Source organism: Pristiophorus japonicus, chromosome 1 (genome assembly GCF_044704955.1).
Source record: "Pristiophorus japonicus isolate sPriJap1 chromosome 1, sPriJap1.hap1, whole genome shotgun sequence".
Lineage (NCBI taxonomy): Eukaryota > Metazoa > Chordata > Chondrichthyes > Pristiophoridae > Pristiophorus > Pristiophorus japonicus.
The window spans coordinates 198,786,140-198,803,502 of record NC_091977.1 but is presented as its reverse complement, the minus strand read 5'-3'; the positions used below and the strand labels follow the sequence as shown (position 1 = coordinate 198,803,502).

The following is a 17,363-nucleotide window of genomic DNA, read 5'->3' as shown; positions in this document are numbered from 1 at the left end:
CTAGATGGCCTACTCCTGTTCCTAATTCTTATGTTCTTATGTTAACTAGTTTAAAATGGAGTATCTTAGAAATTGCAATTCTCGGCCTTTAGTTTGCTCCAGTTCTAGTGAGTTAGAATAGTTTCATTTTAGAATAGATTTTTTTTTCAAAAGGGGGCGTGTCCGGCCACTTACGCCTGTTTTGCAAGTTTAGGCAGCGAAAACTTACTCCAAACTAACTTAGAATGGAGTAAGTGTAGATTTTTGTACGCTCAGAAAAACCTTGCCTACACTTAGAAATCAGGCGTATGGAACGAAAGATGGGGGCGGGGGGCGGTTTACAAACATGAAACACATCACTTTTACAAATAAAGAGCCATCATCAATAATAAATGATAAATAAATCAATAAATAAATCAATCCAAATAAATTAAAAAAAATAAAAATAAAAAAATAAAAATCACTCAATAAATAAAAATTTAATTCTACTCCGACTGCAGCACCAGGGAGAAGAGGGGGGGGGGGAAGAGAAGAAGATGGGGGGGGGAGAGAGAAGAATATGGGGAGGAGAGAAGAAGATGGGGGGGAGAAGTAGGGGCGGGGGAGAGAAGATGGGGGGGAAGAGAGGAAGATCGGGGGGAAGAAAGGAAGATGGGGCGGAGAAGGGAGGAAGATGGGAGGGAGAAGGGAGGAAGATGGGAGGGAGAAGGGAGGAAGATGGGAGGGAGAAGGGAGGAAGATGGGGGGGAGAAGGGAGGAAGATGGGAGGGAGAAGGGAGGAAGATGGGAGGGAGAAGGGAGGAAGATGGGAGGGAGAAGGGAGGAAGATGGGGGGGAGAAGGGAGGAAGATGGGGGGGAAGAAAGGAAGATGGGGGGGAAGAAAGGAAGATGGGGGGGAAGAAAGGAAGATGGGGGGGAAGAAAGGAAGATGGGGGGAGAAGGGAGGAAGATGGGGGGGAGGGAGGAAGATGGGGGAGAAGGGAGGAAGATGGGGGGGGAAGAAAGGAAGATGGGGGGGATAAGGGAGGAAGATGGGGGGGAGAAGGGAGGAAGATGGGGGGGATAAGGGAGGAAGATGGGGGGGAGAAGGGAGGAAGATGGGGGGGATAAGGGAGGAAGATGGGAGGGAGAAGGGAGGAAGATGGGGGGGAGAAGGGAGGAAGATGGGAGGGGAGAGAGAAGAGGACGAAGAAGCCGGGTCCCGCCGAGGACTCCAGCAAGAGGCCGGGCGGGAGGGCCCCGCCGACGACAACGACGACGCCGGCTACCAGGGATTGTTCGGGTGGGGCCCGCCCCCAGCGAGAGGCAAGATGCGCAGGCCACTCGGCCGGGGATAGGGGCGACGTCCCTTCGGCTTGGGATAGGGTCGTCGCCCCGGAAACAGGACGCCGGCAGCTACTGCACACGCGCACAGCTGCCGGCACTGTTTTCGGCACGGGGCTGTAGCTCTGCCCCCGGCAGCTCCTGCTGCGCGGCGCCAAGGTGGAATTGGGCATACAGATATCTGAGAATCGCGAGGTAAGTATTCGGCGCAATTTTTGTTCTATAAATTAGGCGGATCTCTCAGATGCGCGCCGTTCTAGCGGGGGTCCGAAACTTGACCCCTTAGTGTTGCAGCCAATTTCAGCGGCTGTTAACTCCGGTGACACCGACAACTTTGCTGCCGAACATGAATTTTTCCCCCTTTGAATTTATTTATAATGACATCTGTACCTGTTATCTGTCATGGGGCTGTGGTAAATTAAAATTAATTAACTCAAAAAAATAAATAAAAGTAACATGTACATAACAATAGAACAATAATAAATGTAACTTAAGTAATCTGTTCTAAAACATGTCGCCATTTGCTAACAACTACATGCTGCATAACAAGTATCAGGTTTTTCCCATTACTTATTTTACAGGGTCTCTCCAGGATCATTCAGGCAGGGCACGCTACAGAAACAAGTAACTGCTCTGGCCTCTCGGCAAAGAAAATTTCTAAATCTGCTACAGAAACGGAAAACATTAGATCAGAAGTTGCAAGAATACAACCTAAAACTGCGACAAATCCAGCAAAATAATTCAGTAAACCCGGCTAAAAGTTTGACTTGCACTATTGAGAGCAGCATCAGTACAGACACCAGTTCAAGTGAAGGACAGCTTTCGAATCAGTGGGAAGAACTCAGTGCTAGTTCTGGAAAATCATGTCCAGCTCACAAACCAGAATGCATACAAAAGCAAAGTTGTTTGAGTCAGGGAAAGACATGTATTGCTGCCAATCAGGATACGAATAGAACGGATGCTCTGCAGGAATATACAGCTGGATGTCGCAATGAAATATCTGATACAGCTTGTGTTCTTGCTGGGGCAAGTAGAGACAGCAATATATGTACAGTAAGTACTTCTAAATCTGTCTCAAGCAAAGCAGAAGCAAATTCTTTACAGCCACATTCTTCAGAAACATCACATGTTCAAATGGAAACATTAAGTACAAGCCAAACTGACCGCGTAGATTCAACAGCATGCAGTAGCTCTGGCCAGAATATTTTTTTGAATACCACACAGTCAATCAATAATCCAGAAACGAATTCTGAAATTAATAGTAATTATGCACTGCTGAACACTGAAAAATCCAGTGCTAATCATAAGGAAGTAATGGACACAAGTCTAATGCAAACCAGCTCTAACAATCAAAACAGTCATTTTCCTCCAGCTGTCACACAACCAAGAATAACATTTCTGCCGAAGAATTCAGTGCAGAGCTATCATATTGTCCAACCCAAAACATTACAACTGAAGTCCAGCCATCAGTTCATTGACTTGCCAAGTACATTACAGAGGGGTGGGAATCAACAACAGATTTTACTGTTTAACACTGCAGCACCAAGTGGCAAATTCCAGAATAGTAGAATATTAAATGTTGTTCAGCCAAACAACCAGTGCACAATGCCGGTAAATGCCACGCAGGATACTAGCAATAATCAAGATAACAGCCTGGTGAGTGCTTCTACTCTGTCTGGGAGGCAACATGATTCAAAATCTCTACCAAAGGATAAAGGAAATAGACAGAGAAAACTGTTATACTTATCAGATCTAATCACACATGGATTGATTCAGCCAGGAGAAGATGTTCTGGGACTCAAACTGCAGGTAAATCATGAAAGGGAAACAATATTATGGCAAAAAATGTTTTTAGTATAAAGTGCTCCTTCCATCTATAGTATGTATAAGAAATTGTTGATTCTCCAAGCTGTTAGACTACTGTGATTTATCAGTAGTGGAAATTTGGAATTGTCTACCCCCAAAACTCAATAGATTTTTGTTAGGTAAGGATATTAATGGATATGGAACGAAGCCAGGTAAATGGGGTTAAGATAAAGATCAGCCATAATCAAACTGAATTTGGAACAAGCTGGAGGGGCTAATGGCCTCCTCCTGTTGCTATGTTCCTTCCTATTGTGTCAGTCTTCAGCAGCAGGCTGAAAACCTGCTACCTGGGATTTCGCAGCTGGAAGAAAACCTTTGGACTGATGTATGTAGCACGTTGCAGACACTGCATCACATTGCCTCAACCCTAGCCCACAGACACTGCATGACATCGCCCCAACCCTAGCCCACAGACACTGCATGACATCGCCCAACCCTAGCCCACAGACACTGCATTACATTGTCCCAACCCTAGCCCACAGACACTGCATCACATTGTCCCAACCCTAGCCCACAGACACTGCATCACATTGCCCCAACCCTAGCCTACAGACACTGCATCACATTGCCCCAACCCTAGCCCACAGACACTGCATGACATCGCCCAACCCTAGCCCACAGCCATTGCATGACATTGCCCAACCCTAGCCCACAGACACTGCATCACATTGCCCCAACCCTAGCCTACAGACACTGCATCACATTGCCCCAACCCTAGCCCACAGACACTGCATGACATCGCCCAACCCTAGCCCACAGCCATTGCATGACATTGCCCAACCCTAGCCCACAGACACTGCATCACATTGTCACAACCCTAGCCCACAGACACTGCATCACATTGCCCCAACCCTAGCCCACAGACACTGCATGACATCGCCCAACCCTAGCCCACAGACACTGCATTACATTGTCCCAACCCTAGCCCACAGACACTGCATCACATTGTCCCAACCCTAGCCCACAGACACTGCATCACATTGCCCCAACCCTAGCCTACAGACACTGCATCACATTGCCCCAACCCTAGCCCACAGACACTGCATGACATCGCCCAACCCTAGCCCACAGCCATTGCATGACATTGCCCAACCCTAGCCCACAGACACTGCATCACATTGCCCCAACCCTAGCCTACAGACACTGCATCACATTGCCCCAACCCTAGCCCACAGACACTGCATGACATCGCCCAACCCTAGCCCACAGCCATTGCATGACATTGCCCAACCCTAGCCCACAGACACTGCATCACATTGTCACAACCCTAGCCCACAGACACTGCATCACATTGCCCCAACCCTAGCCCACAGACACTGCATCACATTGCCCAACCCTAGCCCACAGACACTGCATCACATTGTCCCAATCCTAGCCCACAGACACTGCATCACATTGCCCCAATCCTAGCCCACAGACACTGCATCACATTGCCCCAACCCTAGCCCACAGACACTGCATCACATTGCCCCAACCCTAGCCCACAGACACTGCATCACATTGTCCCAATCCTAGCCCACAGACACTGCATCACATTGCCCCAATCCTAGCCCACAGACACTGCATCACATTGCCCCAACCCTAGCCCACAGACACTGCATCACATTGCCCCAACCCTAGCCCACAGACACTGCATCACATTGTCCCAACCCTAGCCCACAGACACTGCATCACATTGTCCCAATCCTAGCCCACAGACACTGCATCACATTGTCCCAATCCTAGCCCACAGACACTGCATCACGTTGTCCCAATCCTAGCCCACAGACACTGCATCACATTGCCCCAACGCAGTCCGGGGATTTTGCAGGACTTACCCTCAGTTTCGAACAGGTAGTTGACCTTCCTGAGGCATCGATCAGAGCTGCGACGCGCTCCTCCCGGTCCGTTAACGGCAGTGTCTGGGGTAGATCACTGCCTGTGCGCCACTGCTCCTGGCAGTTATGCGACAACTTTCCCTGCAAAGATGACAATGGGAATGGTTACCAGAGGGCCCTTCTGCTCTTGTGGCACACACAGATAGCCATCAAAGCACTTATACCATACTGTGTGCATTTAATACAGTCCTCTGTTTAATGGCCCTGGAAGTTGCACGTGGTTCATGAAGAAGACATCGAAGTGTAGAAACATCTTTTAAGATGTCAAAAAGCAGCCTTACTAATATGTAACGATCATTCATGGCAAATAAGGTACAACACTAAGCCTACCTATACCAACATATGTCAGATTTACAATTTAAGTAACGAACGAGTGCATGAATAAAAATATTACTCTCACGACTCTGCAATGGTCATTGAAATTTTTCATACATTGTTGATGGTCCCTCTTGGTATTATCGACTGAGGAAACTTCCTCAGTCACGCTGGTCCAAAGACACTTTGGCACAGCTGGGAGGGGTTTGCCCCTCCTATTAAATTCCGCTCATCTGGTTTGTACAGCTGCAATCAGGGCCTCGTTTGCTTTATAGCTAAACTTTTGGCTCTCAGCCTGCTGGAGTCCCCTTCCATCGTGGCTGCTTGGTCTGTGAAAACCACCTGATTCGGCCCTGGATGTACTGCGCACGCGTGGATGCACCCTGACAGCTGACCAGAATTGTGGGAAGAAGAAAAAAAAAATCGAGGAAAAAAATACGCACATGCGCAGAAGGTCCGACTTTACCTCTGCAAATTACGGCTCCGGCGCACAAATTTACTCGTGCAAGGCCGGATTTAGTGCTATCCCTGGTCACTGTTTGGCAAATTTTGTGACGTCCAGTGATAATGCTACCCCGGCGCTAAAAAAAAACTCCACGATTATCGCCCAAAAACAGACAAAATCGCTAATACCCGAATTTCTAACTCATAGTATTACTTAGAAATTTGAACATAGGCACTAGCCGTTTGACCCAATCAGTTGGTGTTTATTGGCCACATGAGTCATGCTACTGATCCCATATACTTGCATTCTTTCCATATTAAGGGTACAGTAGCATAGTGGTTATGTTACTGGATTAGTAATCCAGATGCCTGCACTAATCTGGAAACGCAAGTTCAAATCCCACCAAGGCGTTGGAAGTTACACTCAGTTAATTAAATAAATCTGAAATTTTAAGAAAGTTAGTATCAGTAATGATGACTGTGAAACTACCAGATTGTCGGAAAAACATAACTGGTTCACTAATGTCCTTTAGGGAAGGAAATCTGCTGTCTGGCCTATATGTAACCTCCAGACCCACAGAAATGTGGTTGACTTTAACCTGCCGTCTGAAATGGCCTCGCAAGCCACTCAGTTGTACCAAAACTGTTACAACAAAGTCAGCACTGTGGGAGTACCACCTTCTCAAGGGCAATTCGGGATGAACAATAAATATCGGCCTTGCCATCGTCGCCCACATCCCGTGAATGAATAAATAAATAAAAATCCCTTTATCTCGCTTTCCTTCAACTACCTATCTAACCAATTCTTAAATGTTGGCATAGTGTCTGCTTCAATCACCAGTTGCAGTAATGCATTTTATAGCTTCCCAACCATCTGTGTAAATAAAATGTTCCTGTTCCCTGTTCTAAATCTATTACATTTAATTTCAGATCTATGTCACCTCATTTGAGATCCTACATTCTGAGAACAAATAAAAACCATTCTGCTCAAAGCCATTAGGAAATAATTTCTTCCCATTTTCCCTCTATTTCTTTTGCCAATTATTTTAAATCAGTGACCTCTGGTTTCCCACCCACTTACCAGTGTAAACAGGTTCTCCCTACTTGCTCTATTAAAAACCCTCATAATTGCGAATACCTCTTTTAGGTCTCCCCTTAACCTGCTCTGCTGTAAAGAGAACAATCCCAGCTTCAGTCTATCCACATAACTGAAGTCCCTCATCCCTGGTATCATCCTAGTAAATCTTCTCTGTCCTCTCACCAAAGCCTTGATATTCTTCCTAAACTGTGACTCCCGGGAGTTATGCTAAACCTTTAGGCTGAGGCCTAACCAGTGATTTGTAAAGGTTTCGCATAACTTCCTTGTTTTGTATTCAGTGCCTCCATTTACAAAGCCAAGTATCCCATATACTTTCTTAACCACCTTATCAACTTGTCCTGCCATCTTCAAGGATTTGTGAATATATATCCGCAGATCCCTTTGTTCTTGCACCCCCCTCATTTAGATTAGGCGCGATTATTCTGTCTCTCCATGTTAATCCTTCTAAAGTGCATCATTTCACACTTAACTGCATTAAATTGCATCTGCCATGTGTCTGCCCAGTGAAAAGCAATGGTCCTAAGACCTCCACTGCAGACGTCTCCAGTCAGAAAAACACTCATTCACCACTTCTTTCCAAAAGAGTAAAATACATCCCATATGCTTTATTTGACTACCTATCATGCATTCATGAATAAATATTGAATGTGTATATTCTGCATTTATGACCAGTGAATAAATGGTGGATCATTATATTCGTGTTTACATATGTGTTAATAGAAAATCCAGATAATAAGAAAAGTTGTTTCTTGTCCTTAGGGAGCTTGTTATAAAGCTGATCTACTGGCTAGTGGTGTAATTAGAAGTAAAGATGGAGCGATCTATCATAATCCCGCGCATTGGATAAAAGCACTTCTGGGAGACCAAATACCAGTCAGCCGAAAGTTTGCATGGAGCAAGGTACTAGGTTTAAAAACTACAGAGAGCAAAATTACTGTAATAATTTGCTGAACTGTAGTTAGATATTCTCCAATATATATATTTTAAAAAATTGCAGTTTCAAAACTCAGAATATAGCACATTTCAAAGTCAAGGGCTTGCTTAGATGGCGTCCAAAGATCAAAGTAAAATGCTGGGGTCGATTTTAACCCGACATGCTTGGCAGAAACTGGGCAGGGGGGCACTTAAAAACGCGGCTGTTATTTACCCACTCAGATCCTGACCAATGTTCCCTCTCATTTTTTTTCCCTGTGCGGGCCCTTTCCAGCGGTAGCCTGGGACCTCGCCGATCACTGTGCGGTCATGCACCTTAGGGTGAACATTGAGCCTGACCATTTTCAATTTTAACTTGCTGCATTTTCCAGGCGGATGAAGTGTCCCCCTAAAGTAGGCGAAAGCCACACAGATTTATACAGACCCCAACCACTTACCTGTATGCCAACAGGGGACTAAATGGCCACCCACCTGCCCGCTTTGTACCCTCTTCACCCCAGGCAGGAAATGGACTGGCGACATTTACACGAGACCCAGGAATTAAAATACCCTGAGTCTGAAATTCAGGCCAGCGAGTGTGCTTCACATGCCCTATCGCTGCCCGTCCAAAAGCCGCGACTGGTTAAAATTGATTCCGTTGCTTCCATGTCTTGGACAGTGAAACGGGCTTTCCCAGATCTTTGTTGTGCCGTTTATCGAATCTTTTGCATTCTCCGTAGCTGAATGAATGACTTACTGATCATTTGTAATGATTTAAACAGCAATGTAACTGCCTAAGAACTGTGAAAGGATTAATGTTATAGATGCATTATGATTTCGTGATTTCCATTGAATTGGTATTGCTTGGATCCTCATAAAAATTATGCATATCCACTATTTGGATTTCTTAAAAAATATGGACATTTAACCTTTTTTTATATGCAGTCAATTTTTTTAAAAAGTTTTTGCTGAATTTTGTGCACTTTTTAGGTTACATACAGAGAAAAAGAACTTTTAAAATACAATTCCATGATTAAATCATCATCGAAGGCTCCAGAGACTCGGCCTATTTCACAGTCAACCACATTAACAGATAAGACATCTTCAATACCTCCACATCGCAGAATTTTCACAGGTGTGTTTTATATGACTGCTACAGCAACCAGCAACAATTTATTCTATGCCATTTATTTTGATTTTATCTTCAAGTTGATATGAATGATTTACTGATCATTTGTAATGATTAAACAGCAATGTAACTGCCTAAGAACTGTGAAAAGATTAATGTTATAGATGCATTATGATTTTGTGATTTCCATTGAATTGGTATTGCTTGGATCCTCATAAAAATTATGCATATCCACTATTTGGAGTTCTTTGAAGTTACAAAAATATGGACATTTAACCTTTTTTATATCGCAGTCAATTTTTTTTTAAATTTTTGCTGAATCTTTTACTTAATATGTTAGAAAACCCTTTGTTCCCTTTCTTCACTGTCATTAACCTCCTGTCCTGAAATAAGCTGACTTTGATAAACTTTCTTTCAAGATAATTAAATATTCCTGCTGTGGACAGAAAAATTCATAGTGATCCAAGCGAGAGTGCATTTTCTTGCAGATACAATTAAAGATTGTCTAACTATGCATTCATATTTGTTGCTGCAACAATTCACAAATTAAGACCTGGATTGTTTTTGGACTGGATATGCACAGTCCTTTATTTTAAAATAATTACCTGCATTTATATACTGCCTTTAGCATTGCTTCACAAAGACAAATATAGACAGAGCAATATTCAGAGAAGAATTTGGAGAGGTGACTGACGACATTGTCGAAGAGGTAGATTTTGAGAAGGCATTTGGAGCTGGAAAAGGAGATAGCAAGATGGAGGGGGTTAGGTAGAGATGTCTAGAGTGTAGGGCAAGGTGGCTGATGGTTCTGCCCAGAGTTGGAAGAATGAATAAACTCAATGGACTCCTTCTATGTTTTAATATTTTATATTTATAGGTGGAAATATATGGTCTTGGTGGTGAATGGGATATGGGGATTGAAGTTTAGTTCAAGGTCAAGCAGGACACCGAGGTTAACATTCAAAAGTGAAAGACAGAAAAAAAACAACATGGCTGTCCCATCCTGGCATGATGAAACTTACACACACAATCAATTCCACCCCGCCCCACACCAAGACAAAAAAACAGAGAGAAAGTTGTGCACCATCAGATTCTACTTGAGCAAGTAGCCTGAAGGGGGATGGAATCATAGGCTCTGGGAAGATTATCTTTTGGGGAGGAAACAAGATAGCTTTGGTCTTGCCACTGTTAAGCTGGAGAAAGTTCTGGCTCATCCGTGACTTTTTGACTAGAACAAGCTCAGTGATAGTCATGGAATCAAGGGTGGTGATGGATTGGTAGAGCTAGGATTGGATGCTGATCCTGATTTCACTGAGATCAACCCAACTCCGTTCTCGAAATAGACAGCCAGTGCTCCTGCCCAAAATAGGTGGGAGCCTTACTAAAATATTAAAATTGGGTACCAACACTGACTGTAAGACACCAATGCAATTTTCAGATACCAATTGCACCCCCTCCCCCACCCCTTTAAGCGTACACTTCCAGCGTGGCACTGTGGAGGAGCAACCAGATTTCCCGCTCACCCCCAATCAGTGAGTTGAGCATGGCAACTCACCGATATTATGCAGATGAGGTCTAACCATTTAAATGGTTCGGTCCTCCTGCTGGTCCCACACATTGCCTGTCCAATTCACACCACAGTTGAATATCACCCCATGCTCTCTGCAGCATGTTACCCTGGCCTGGATTCCACCAGTAGAACCTAGTGTGGCTCACCCCATTTGGAGCAGTGGTCTCTATAGGTACGCCAGATCCCTGTCCAGCTTAAGGAGCAAGAATTTCTGCTGTAGGGAGTCCCTACCCCGGCTCTTCCCTCTGTCCATCATTTGTCATTCTGCCCCTTAGAAAACAACCAGGAAACTTTCAGAAACAGCTGAGACTTAGTACAGCCTCCAATAGAGTCCCAAGGAATTTTTGGTCCTTTAACATTTAGCATGAATCTGGTATTAGGGCCTTATTTTGTTATCATACTATAAACAGCAATGGTAGTGGCTAGTCAGTACTGCAGGTCTAGAACTGGTACATCTAATGTTGATGTTGATTATGTCTCTTTATCTGTTGGTTGTTTGTGGGTTGAAGAATCAGCTATTTCTGTAAGTGATTCCTACACCATTATCATTTGTTGCCTTTCAAACCAGAGTGTTTATACAAATATATCATTCTTAAACCCTGTACAGAAACCTCTTCCACGACTCAGAAAGAGAAAGCCAGCAGCAGCTTTATGCAGGTTCAAGAGATTCTCCTTATAAGAAATGAAGAATTCCTGCCGTGTCATATCATGGATCGGCACTGGAAGTTCTACACAGAGTGTGATGAGTGGATTTTCTAAAGTTATTCTTTAGACAAATGAGTGTCGCAATGATAAATCGGGGCAATGTCCACTTTTTAACAATTGAGTTTCACAGATACTATCAAACCAGTGTTGCAAAAACAATGGATCAGTGGTAATAGTTTTCTTAAACAATGCTGATTTTTAAAAACTTCCTCAGTATTAGCTGTAACAGAAGTTAATGTTTAGTTACTGTTTTTCCTATTTGGTTTGGTTTGGATATTTTCCCATTGTAAGTTTGGTTGTAATTTCAAAACTGAGCTTTTGTGAAATGGTTGCACCAGCACCATATATTTGTCATTATTGTTCCATTTAAAAAAAATCTTCTGTTGAAATCATCCACTTACCTTCATGAAAAGGGAAAATTAAACGATTATTATCAAAATGCCAGTGAAAGGTTAAGAAGAACTATGATAAAACTATGAATACATGTCTGAAAAACATAATTTGCAGAAACTGGCATGTTTCAGTTTAATTCAATTGTATTCAATTATATAAGTTGAAAGACAGTATTTGGCTGGTTATATGACTTTTTAGTCAGGATATTTATATTTGTGATGTATTTCAGCTTCAGAGTTTGTCATTTGGTCTTTCTAGTTTGCTTTACCAAAAATGGTTTGCATATTACAATGTAATGCAATTACAATTGTTGCATATAACACTTAATGGGTTTGTTATTCCTGAACTGTATGTTTTAGCTGAATAAATGATATTGAATTATTTGTGAGGAAAATGTGCTTCACCGGAGATTGACCTTTTTACCATCACTACTCCATTTACACTGAAGTGAAAGATGCATTTTGAAAGTTTAGGGATCACTATTTTAAAACAGTTTGGGCATGAAATTTGGCTGGTTAGCACCAACCATTAGTGCCCCGGAGTGGCGATAAAGCGTCGCTCATGGCTTACTGCCCGGGCACGGCAGTTTTTGCGGCAGCTGCGAAATTCGGTTCACTTTAAGCGGCGGCGCTAACAGTTACCACCTCACCACATAGCGGCAGGCAGATTGTGACGTCAGTACGCGTGCAACGCCTGCTAGCACTCTGCACATGAAATTCGAATTTTGCGCCTCACTTACTGCTGGTGCTCAACTCGCCAGAGAAAGCAGGCGTTCATACCTGCATTGGCCACTGCCGGGCCGGTATTTAAAGGGATGAACAACCGGGTCACAGAGGTCAGAGTGAGTGCTACGTATTCTGCTAGCACAGTGCGTAGCTCTTGGCTTGTTGCGGCTGCTCATTTGGTACAGTTACCAGTAACCTACCGGTTTGAAGCTCTGCATATTGATGGGGCAGCGCTGGTACACCAGCTTGGCCTGTAGCAATTCACTGATAGGCACCGACTGCAGAGACGGAATATGGACAGTGTGGGGCCAGGCATGAAGAGGTTGGAACAGGAGGCCTTACCCCTTCAGGGATTTTCGGAAGCACTACTCCTACATAGGTATGTCGGAGGAGCAGTGCCTAAGTAGGCTGCGGTTCCACAAGGAGGTGGCTCACATCGGGACCAGTAGCACTGAGATTCTGCGCTGTTGGCCCCTTCCAGGCTACAGGAGGGGATATCTGCAACATCTCGCAGTTTGCTGTGCATTGCTGCATCCGTCAGGTCACAGACCTCTTACAGCAGGAGAATGGAGTACATCAACTTCAGTATGATGAGGAGCGCTCATGTAGCTTCGTCAAGCTAGTGGGCTTCCCCATGGTTCAGGGTGCCATGGACTACCCACATGGCATCGCGGGCACCTCCACAAAATGTGGAGGAGTTTCGGAACCGCAAGAGCTAACATTCAACAACAACAACTTTTTTTAATATAGCGCCTTTAATGTAGTGAAACGTCCCAAGGTGCTTCATAGCAGTGTTATAAGACAAAACAAATGAATTTGACACCGAGCCACATAAGAAATTACGGCAGATGAAAGAGGTAGGTTTTAAGGAGCGTCTTAAAAGAGGAAACAGAAGTAGAGAGGCGGAGAGGTTTAGGGAGGGAGTTCTAGGGCTTAGGGCCCAGGCAGCTGAAGGCATGGCCACCGATGGTTGAGCAGTTATAATCAGGGATGCTCAAGAGAGCAGAATTTGAGGAGCGCAGACATCTCGTGGGGTTGCGAGGCTGAAAGCAATTACAGAGATAGGGAAGGGCGAAGCCATGGAGGGATTTGTAAACAAAAATGAGAATTTTGAAATCTAGGCGTTGCTTAATGTAGCTCAGCATAGGTCAGCGAGCAAAGGGGTGCTGGATGATCGGGACAGAGAGTCGGGATAAATGATTCATTCTCGGCTTGACAATCAGTAACTAGTGGGGTGCCTCAGGGATCAGTGCTGTGACTCCAACTATTTACAATCTATATTAACGATTTGGAAGAAAGGACTGAGTGTAAAATAGCCACGTTTGCTGACGATACAAAGATGGGAGGAAAAGCAATGTGTGAGGAGGACACAAAAAATCTGCAAAAGGACATAGACAGGCTAAGTGAGTGGGCAAAAATTTGGCAGATGGAGTATAATGTTGGAAAGTGTGAGGTCATGCACTTTGGCAGGAAAAAATCAAAGAGCAAGTTATTATTTAAATGGAGAAAGATTGCAAAGTGCTGCAGTACAGCGGGACCTGGGGGTACTTGTGTATGAAACATAAAAGGTTAGTATGCAGGTACAGCAAGTGATCAGGAAGGCCAATGGTATCTTGGCCTTTATTGCAAAGGGGATGGAGTATAAAAGCAGGGAAGTCTTGCTACAGTTATATAGGTTTTGGCGAGGCCACACCTGGAATACTGCGTGCAGTTTTGGTTTCCATATTTACAAAAGGATATACTTGCTTTGGAGGCAGTTCTGAGAAGGTTCACTCGGTTGTTTCTGGAGATGAGGGGGTTGACATGAGGAAAGGTTGAGGAAGTTGGGCCTCTATTCATTAGAATTCAGAAGAATGAGAGGTGATCTTATTGAAACGTATAAGATTATGAGGGGGCTTGACAAGGTGGATGCAGAGAGAATGTTTCCACTGATGGGGGGCGGGGGGGGGGCGGGGGGGGTGGTGGAGACTAGAACTAGAGGACATGATCTTAGAATAAGGGGCCGCACATTTAGAACTGAGATGAGGAGAAATTTCTTCTCTCAGAGGGTTGTAAATCTGTGTAATTCGCTGCCTCAGAGAGCTGTGGAAGCCGAGACATTGAACAAATTTAAGACAGAGATAGACAGTTTCTTAACCGATAAGGAAATAAGGGGTTATGGGGAGCGGGCAGGGAAGTGGACCTGAGTCCATGATCAGATCAGCCATGATCGTGTTAAATGGCGGAGCAGGCTTGAGGGGCCGTATGGCCTACTCTTGCTCCTATTTCTTACGTTCTTATGTTCTTATGACTTGGTGCGAGTTAGGACACAGGCTGCCGAGTTTTGGATGACCTCAAGTTTACGTAGGGTAGAATGTGGGAGGCCAGCCAGGAGTGCAGTGGGAGTAGTCAAATTTAGCAGTAACAAAGGCATTGATGAGGTATACCTGAGGAGAGAGAATCATTAACAATGTCGGCTAACATGGGAGCCAGGAAAGGAAGTTGGGTGGTCAGCAGTTTAGTGGGAATAGGGTCAAGGGAGCAGGAAGTGGGTCTCCTGGACAAGATGAGCGTGGAGAGGTCAAGACGGTAGATCAGAGAGAAACTAGAGAAAGATGCGAGTTTAGGGCTAGGACGGGGGGAACCTCAGAGGAAGTTTGGCCCAGTGTTCAATGTTCAATTGGTGTGCAACCACAGGCAGCTCATTCTCGCTGTGAATGCCCGCTATCCTGGCAGCAGCCACGATGCTTTCATCCCGCGGGAGAGCACTGTGCCACGACTCTTCCAGCCACCACATGCAGGTCGCAGCTGGCTGCTTGGCGACAAAGGCTCTGCTCTAGCCATCTGGCTGATGACACTCCACCGCAACCCCACCACCCCTGCTGAGCAGCGCTGCAACGAAAGTTGTGCTGCCACCAGAATCATCGTAGAATAGACTATCGGGGTGCTGAAGCAGCGGTTCCATTGCCTTGATCGCTCTGGAGGGACCTTTCAGTACTCTCCTGTCGAGTCTCTATCATTGCTGCATGCTGCACAACCTAGCCATCATGAGGGCCCAGGCATTGTCATTGGGGATGGCTGCTCCATCTCTGGAGGAGGAGGAAGAAGAGGACGATCAGGAGACGCATCATGGCGATGCAGACTAGGAGGAAGAACAGCAGCCATGGAGGAGACAACGTAACACTGTTGCCGCTGCAAGGGCCGTGCGTCAGTGTCTCATCATGCAGTGACTCCAATCAATGATGCAACAGGTGGTAAGTGCTCATCATAGTCACATCGCTATGTGCTGAACTCATTGTGCAGCACCCTGCAAATCACAAATTATATATCACAATAATCCAAAGGTCAAATCATTAATTTATTGTCTTCAACAAGAGTGTGTCCTCAACCAGCACAGAACCATCATCAGCAACTGATTAGCAATGAACCAACACCCCTTGAAACATAATGGGGGGAAAACTGCAGTCAGAAGCTTCCTACGGACAAACGCCTCCGACCCGAAATTTTTGTAATGAAAATACCTGGTGGTCCCGGAGGATGATAGGATTCCGTTCGGAAGCCTCCATTTGCTGTGCGGCATACAGGAACATGTCCTCCAGGTATGTATGCATATCCTGGAATCACGTGGGCCTGGACCATCAATCACTATGTAGTATTCTCATTGATAATAATGGTAAGTTCCGTTTATACAAGCTCCCATTACTATCAATGAGAATACCTCCTTAAAACAAGAAACAACACAATAAATTAAAAAAACAGCTCACATATTTACAATTAATTGAATTGTTTTCGAAAAGAAATTATTTTTTTGAAATTCTTTTCAATGTGTTTTAATAGGGTTAAAAATAAACTTACCTTAATGGACAGGGTTTTTAATATAAAAATGAGTGATTAAATTAATTTTTTCTATGTTTTAAAATTCTTATGCTGGTAAAAGTAGGTAATATGCCTGCTTTTACCAGGCATAAGAGTTTTAAGGACATTCGCTGGGTAAGAGTTGGGCAACGAGCCCAATCTCTAACCCGTGGATGTCCTTCTCCCGCGGATGCGTGACAGATCACAAAAACCGGTTCTCGGCGCATGCGCAATGCACGCCGAGAACCAGCATTTGTGAGGCCTGTTCGGGTGCACACGCACCCGGTGAGGTCACAATTTTTGGCCCGTTAACCCACAAGCATGTGCAAGAATATGGACGCGCTTATTTGTACTGTGAAAATGACCGCCATGCTCCTTTGTCTATGATTGGTCCACTTCAAGGATAAGCCACATCGAAGTTTCACTGGAATGTGTAACTGGAACCGCCCATCCCAAGGTCTCACTGACTTTGCAAATTGTAACTCGATCCACTTTGACTTCCTGAAGCGACAGAGGACAGAGCTCCCCAGAAGACAGCAAGGGCCAGCCAAAGTGCCTTACCCCAGTCCAAGTGCATCCCTCCCCAGCTGAAGTGCCTTACCCCAGTCCAAGTGCATCCCTCCCCCAGCCGAAGTGCCTTACCCCAGTCCAAGTACATCTCTCCCCCAGCCGAAGTGCCTTACCCCAGTGCAAGTACATCTCTCCCCCAGCCGAAGTGCCTTACCCCAGTCCAAGTACATCTATCCCCCAGTCGAAGTGCTTTACCCCAGTGCAAGTACATCTCTCCCCCAGCCGAAGTGCCTTATCCCAGTGCAAGTGCATCTCTCCCCCAGCCGAAGTGCCTTACCCCAGTCCAAGTACATCTCTCCCCCAGCCGAAGTGCCTTACCCCAGTGCAAGTGCATCCTTCCCCCTGGAAACAACCCCCCCAGCCCCCCCCCCCCCCCACCATAGATGGGGTAGGCACTGTGTCCGGATTGTTAACAGGTTTATTGGGTATGAAGTGAATAATGACAGTGTCGTGACTTCTGGATACCATCCACTCCAACGATGTCCCTTGTCGGGGGTTGGAAGAACGTGATCCGTCTTCCCCCCACCCGTGTCTCTCACTCTCCCCCAGTCTCTCTCTCTCTCCCCTCCAGCCTCTCTCTCGCCCCCAGCCTCTCTCTCCCCCCGATCCCCTCTCTCCCTC

At 45.2% G+C, this 17,363-nt stretch overlaps 1 protein-coding gene across 1 annotated transcript in view; it reads left to right on the top strand.

Annotated features, from left to right (window-relative positions):
- The window catches only part of LOC139260133 (ankyrin repeat domain-containing protein 31-like), a 294,522-nt gene extending 283,100 nt beyond the window's left edge, over positions 1 to 11,422 (top strand). Inside the window, exons 21-24 of the mRNA XM_070876378.1 lie at positions 1,885 to 3,112; positions 7,664 to 7,804; positions 8,807 to 8,951; positions 11,123 to 11,422. Of these exons, the coding sequence (XP_070732479.1) occupies positions 1,885 to 3,112; positions 7,664 to 7,804; positions 8,807 to 8,951; positions 11,123 to 11,274 (1,666 nt within the window). The 3' untranslated portion in view covers positions 11,275 to 11,422. The remainder of the gene's footprint in view (positions 1 to 1,884; positions 3,113 to 7,663; positions 7,805 to 8,806; positions 8,952 to 11,122) is intronic.
- The last annotated feature ends 5,941 nt before the right edge of the window (positions 11,423 to 17,363 follow it).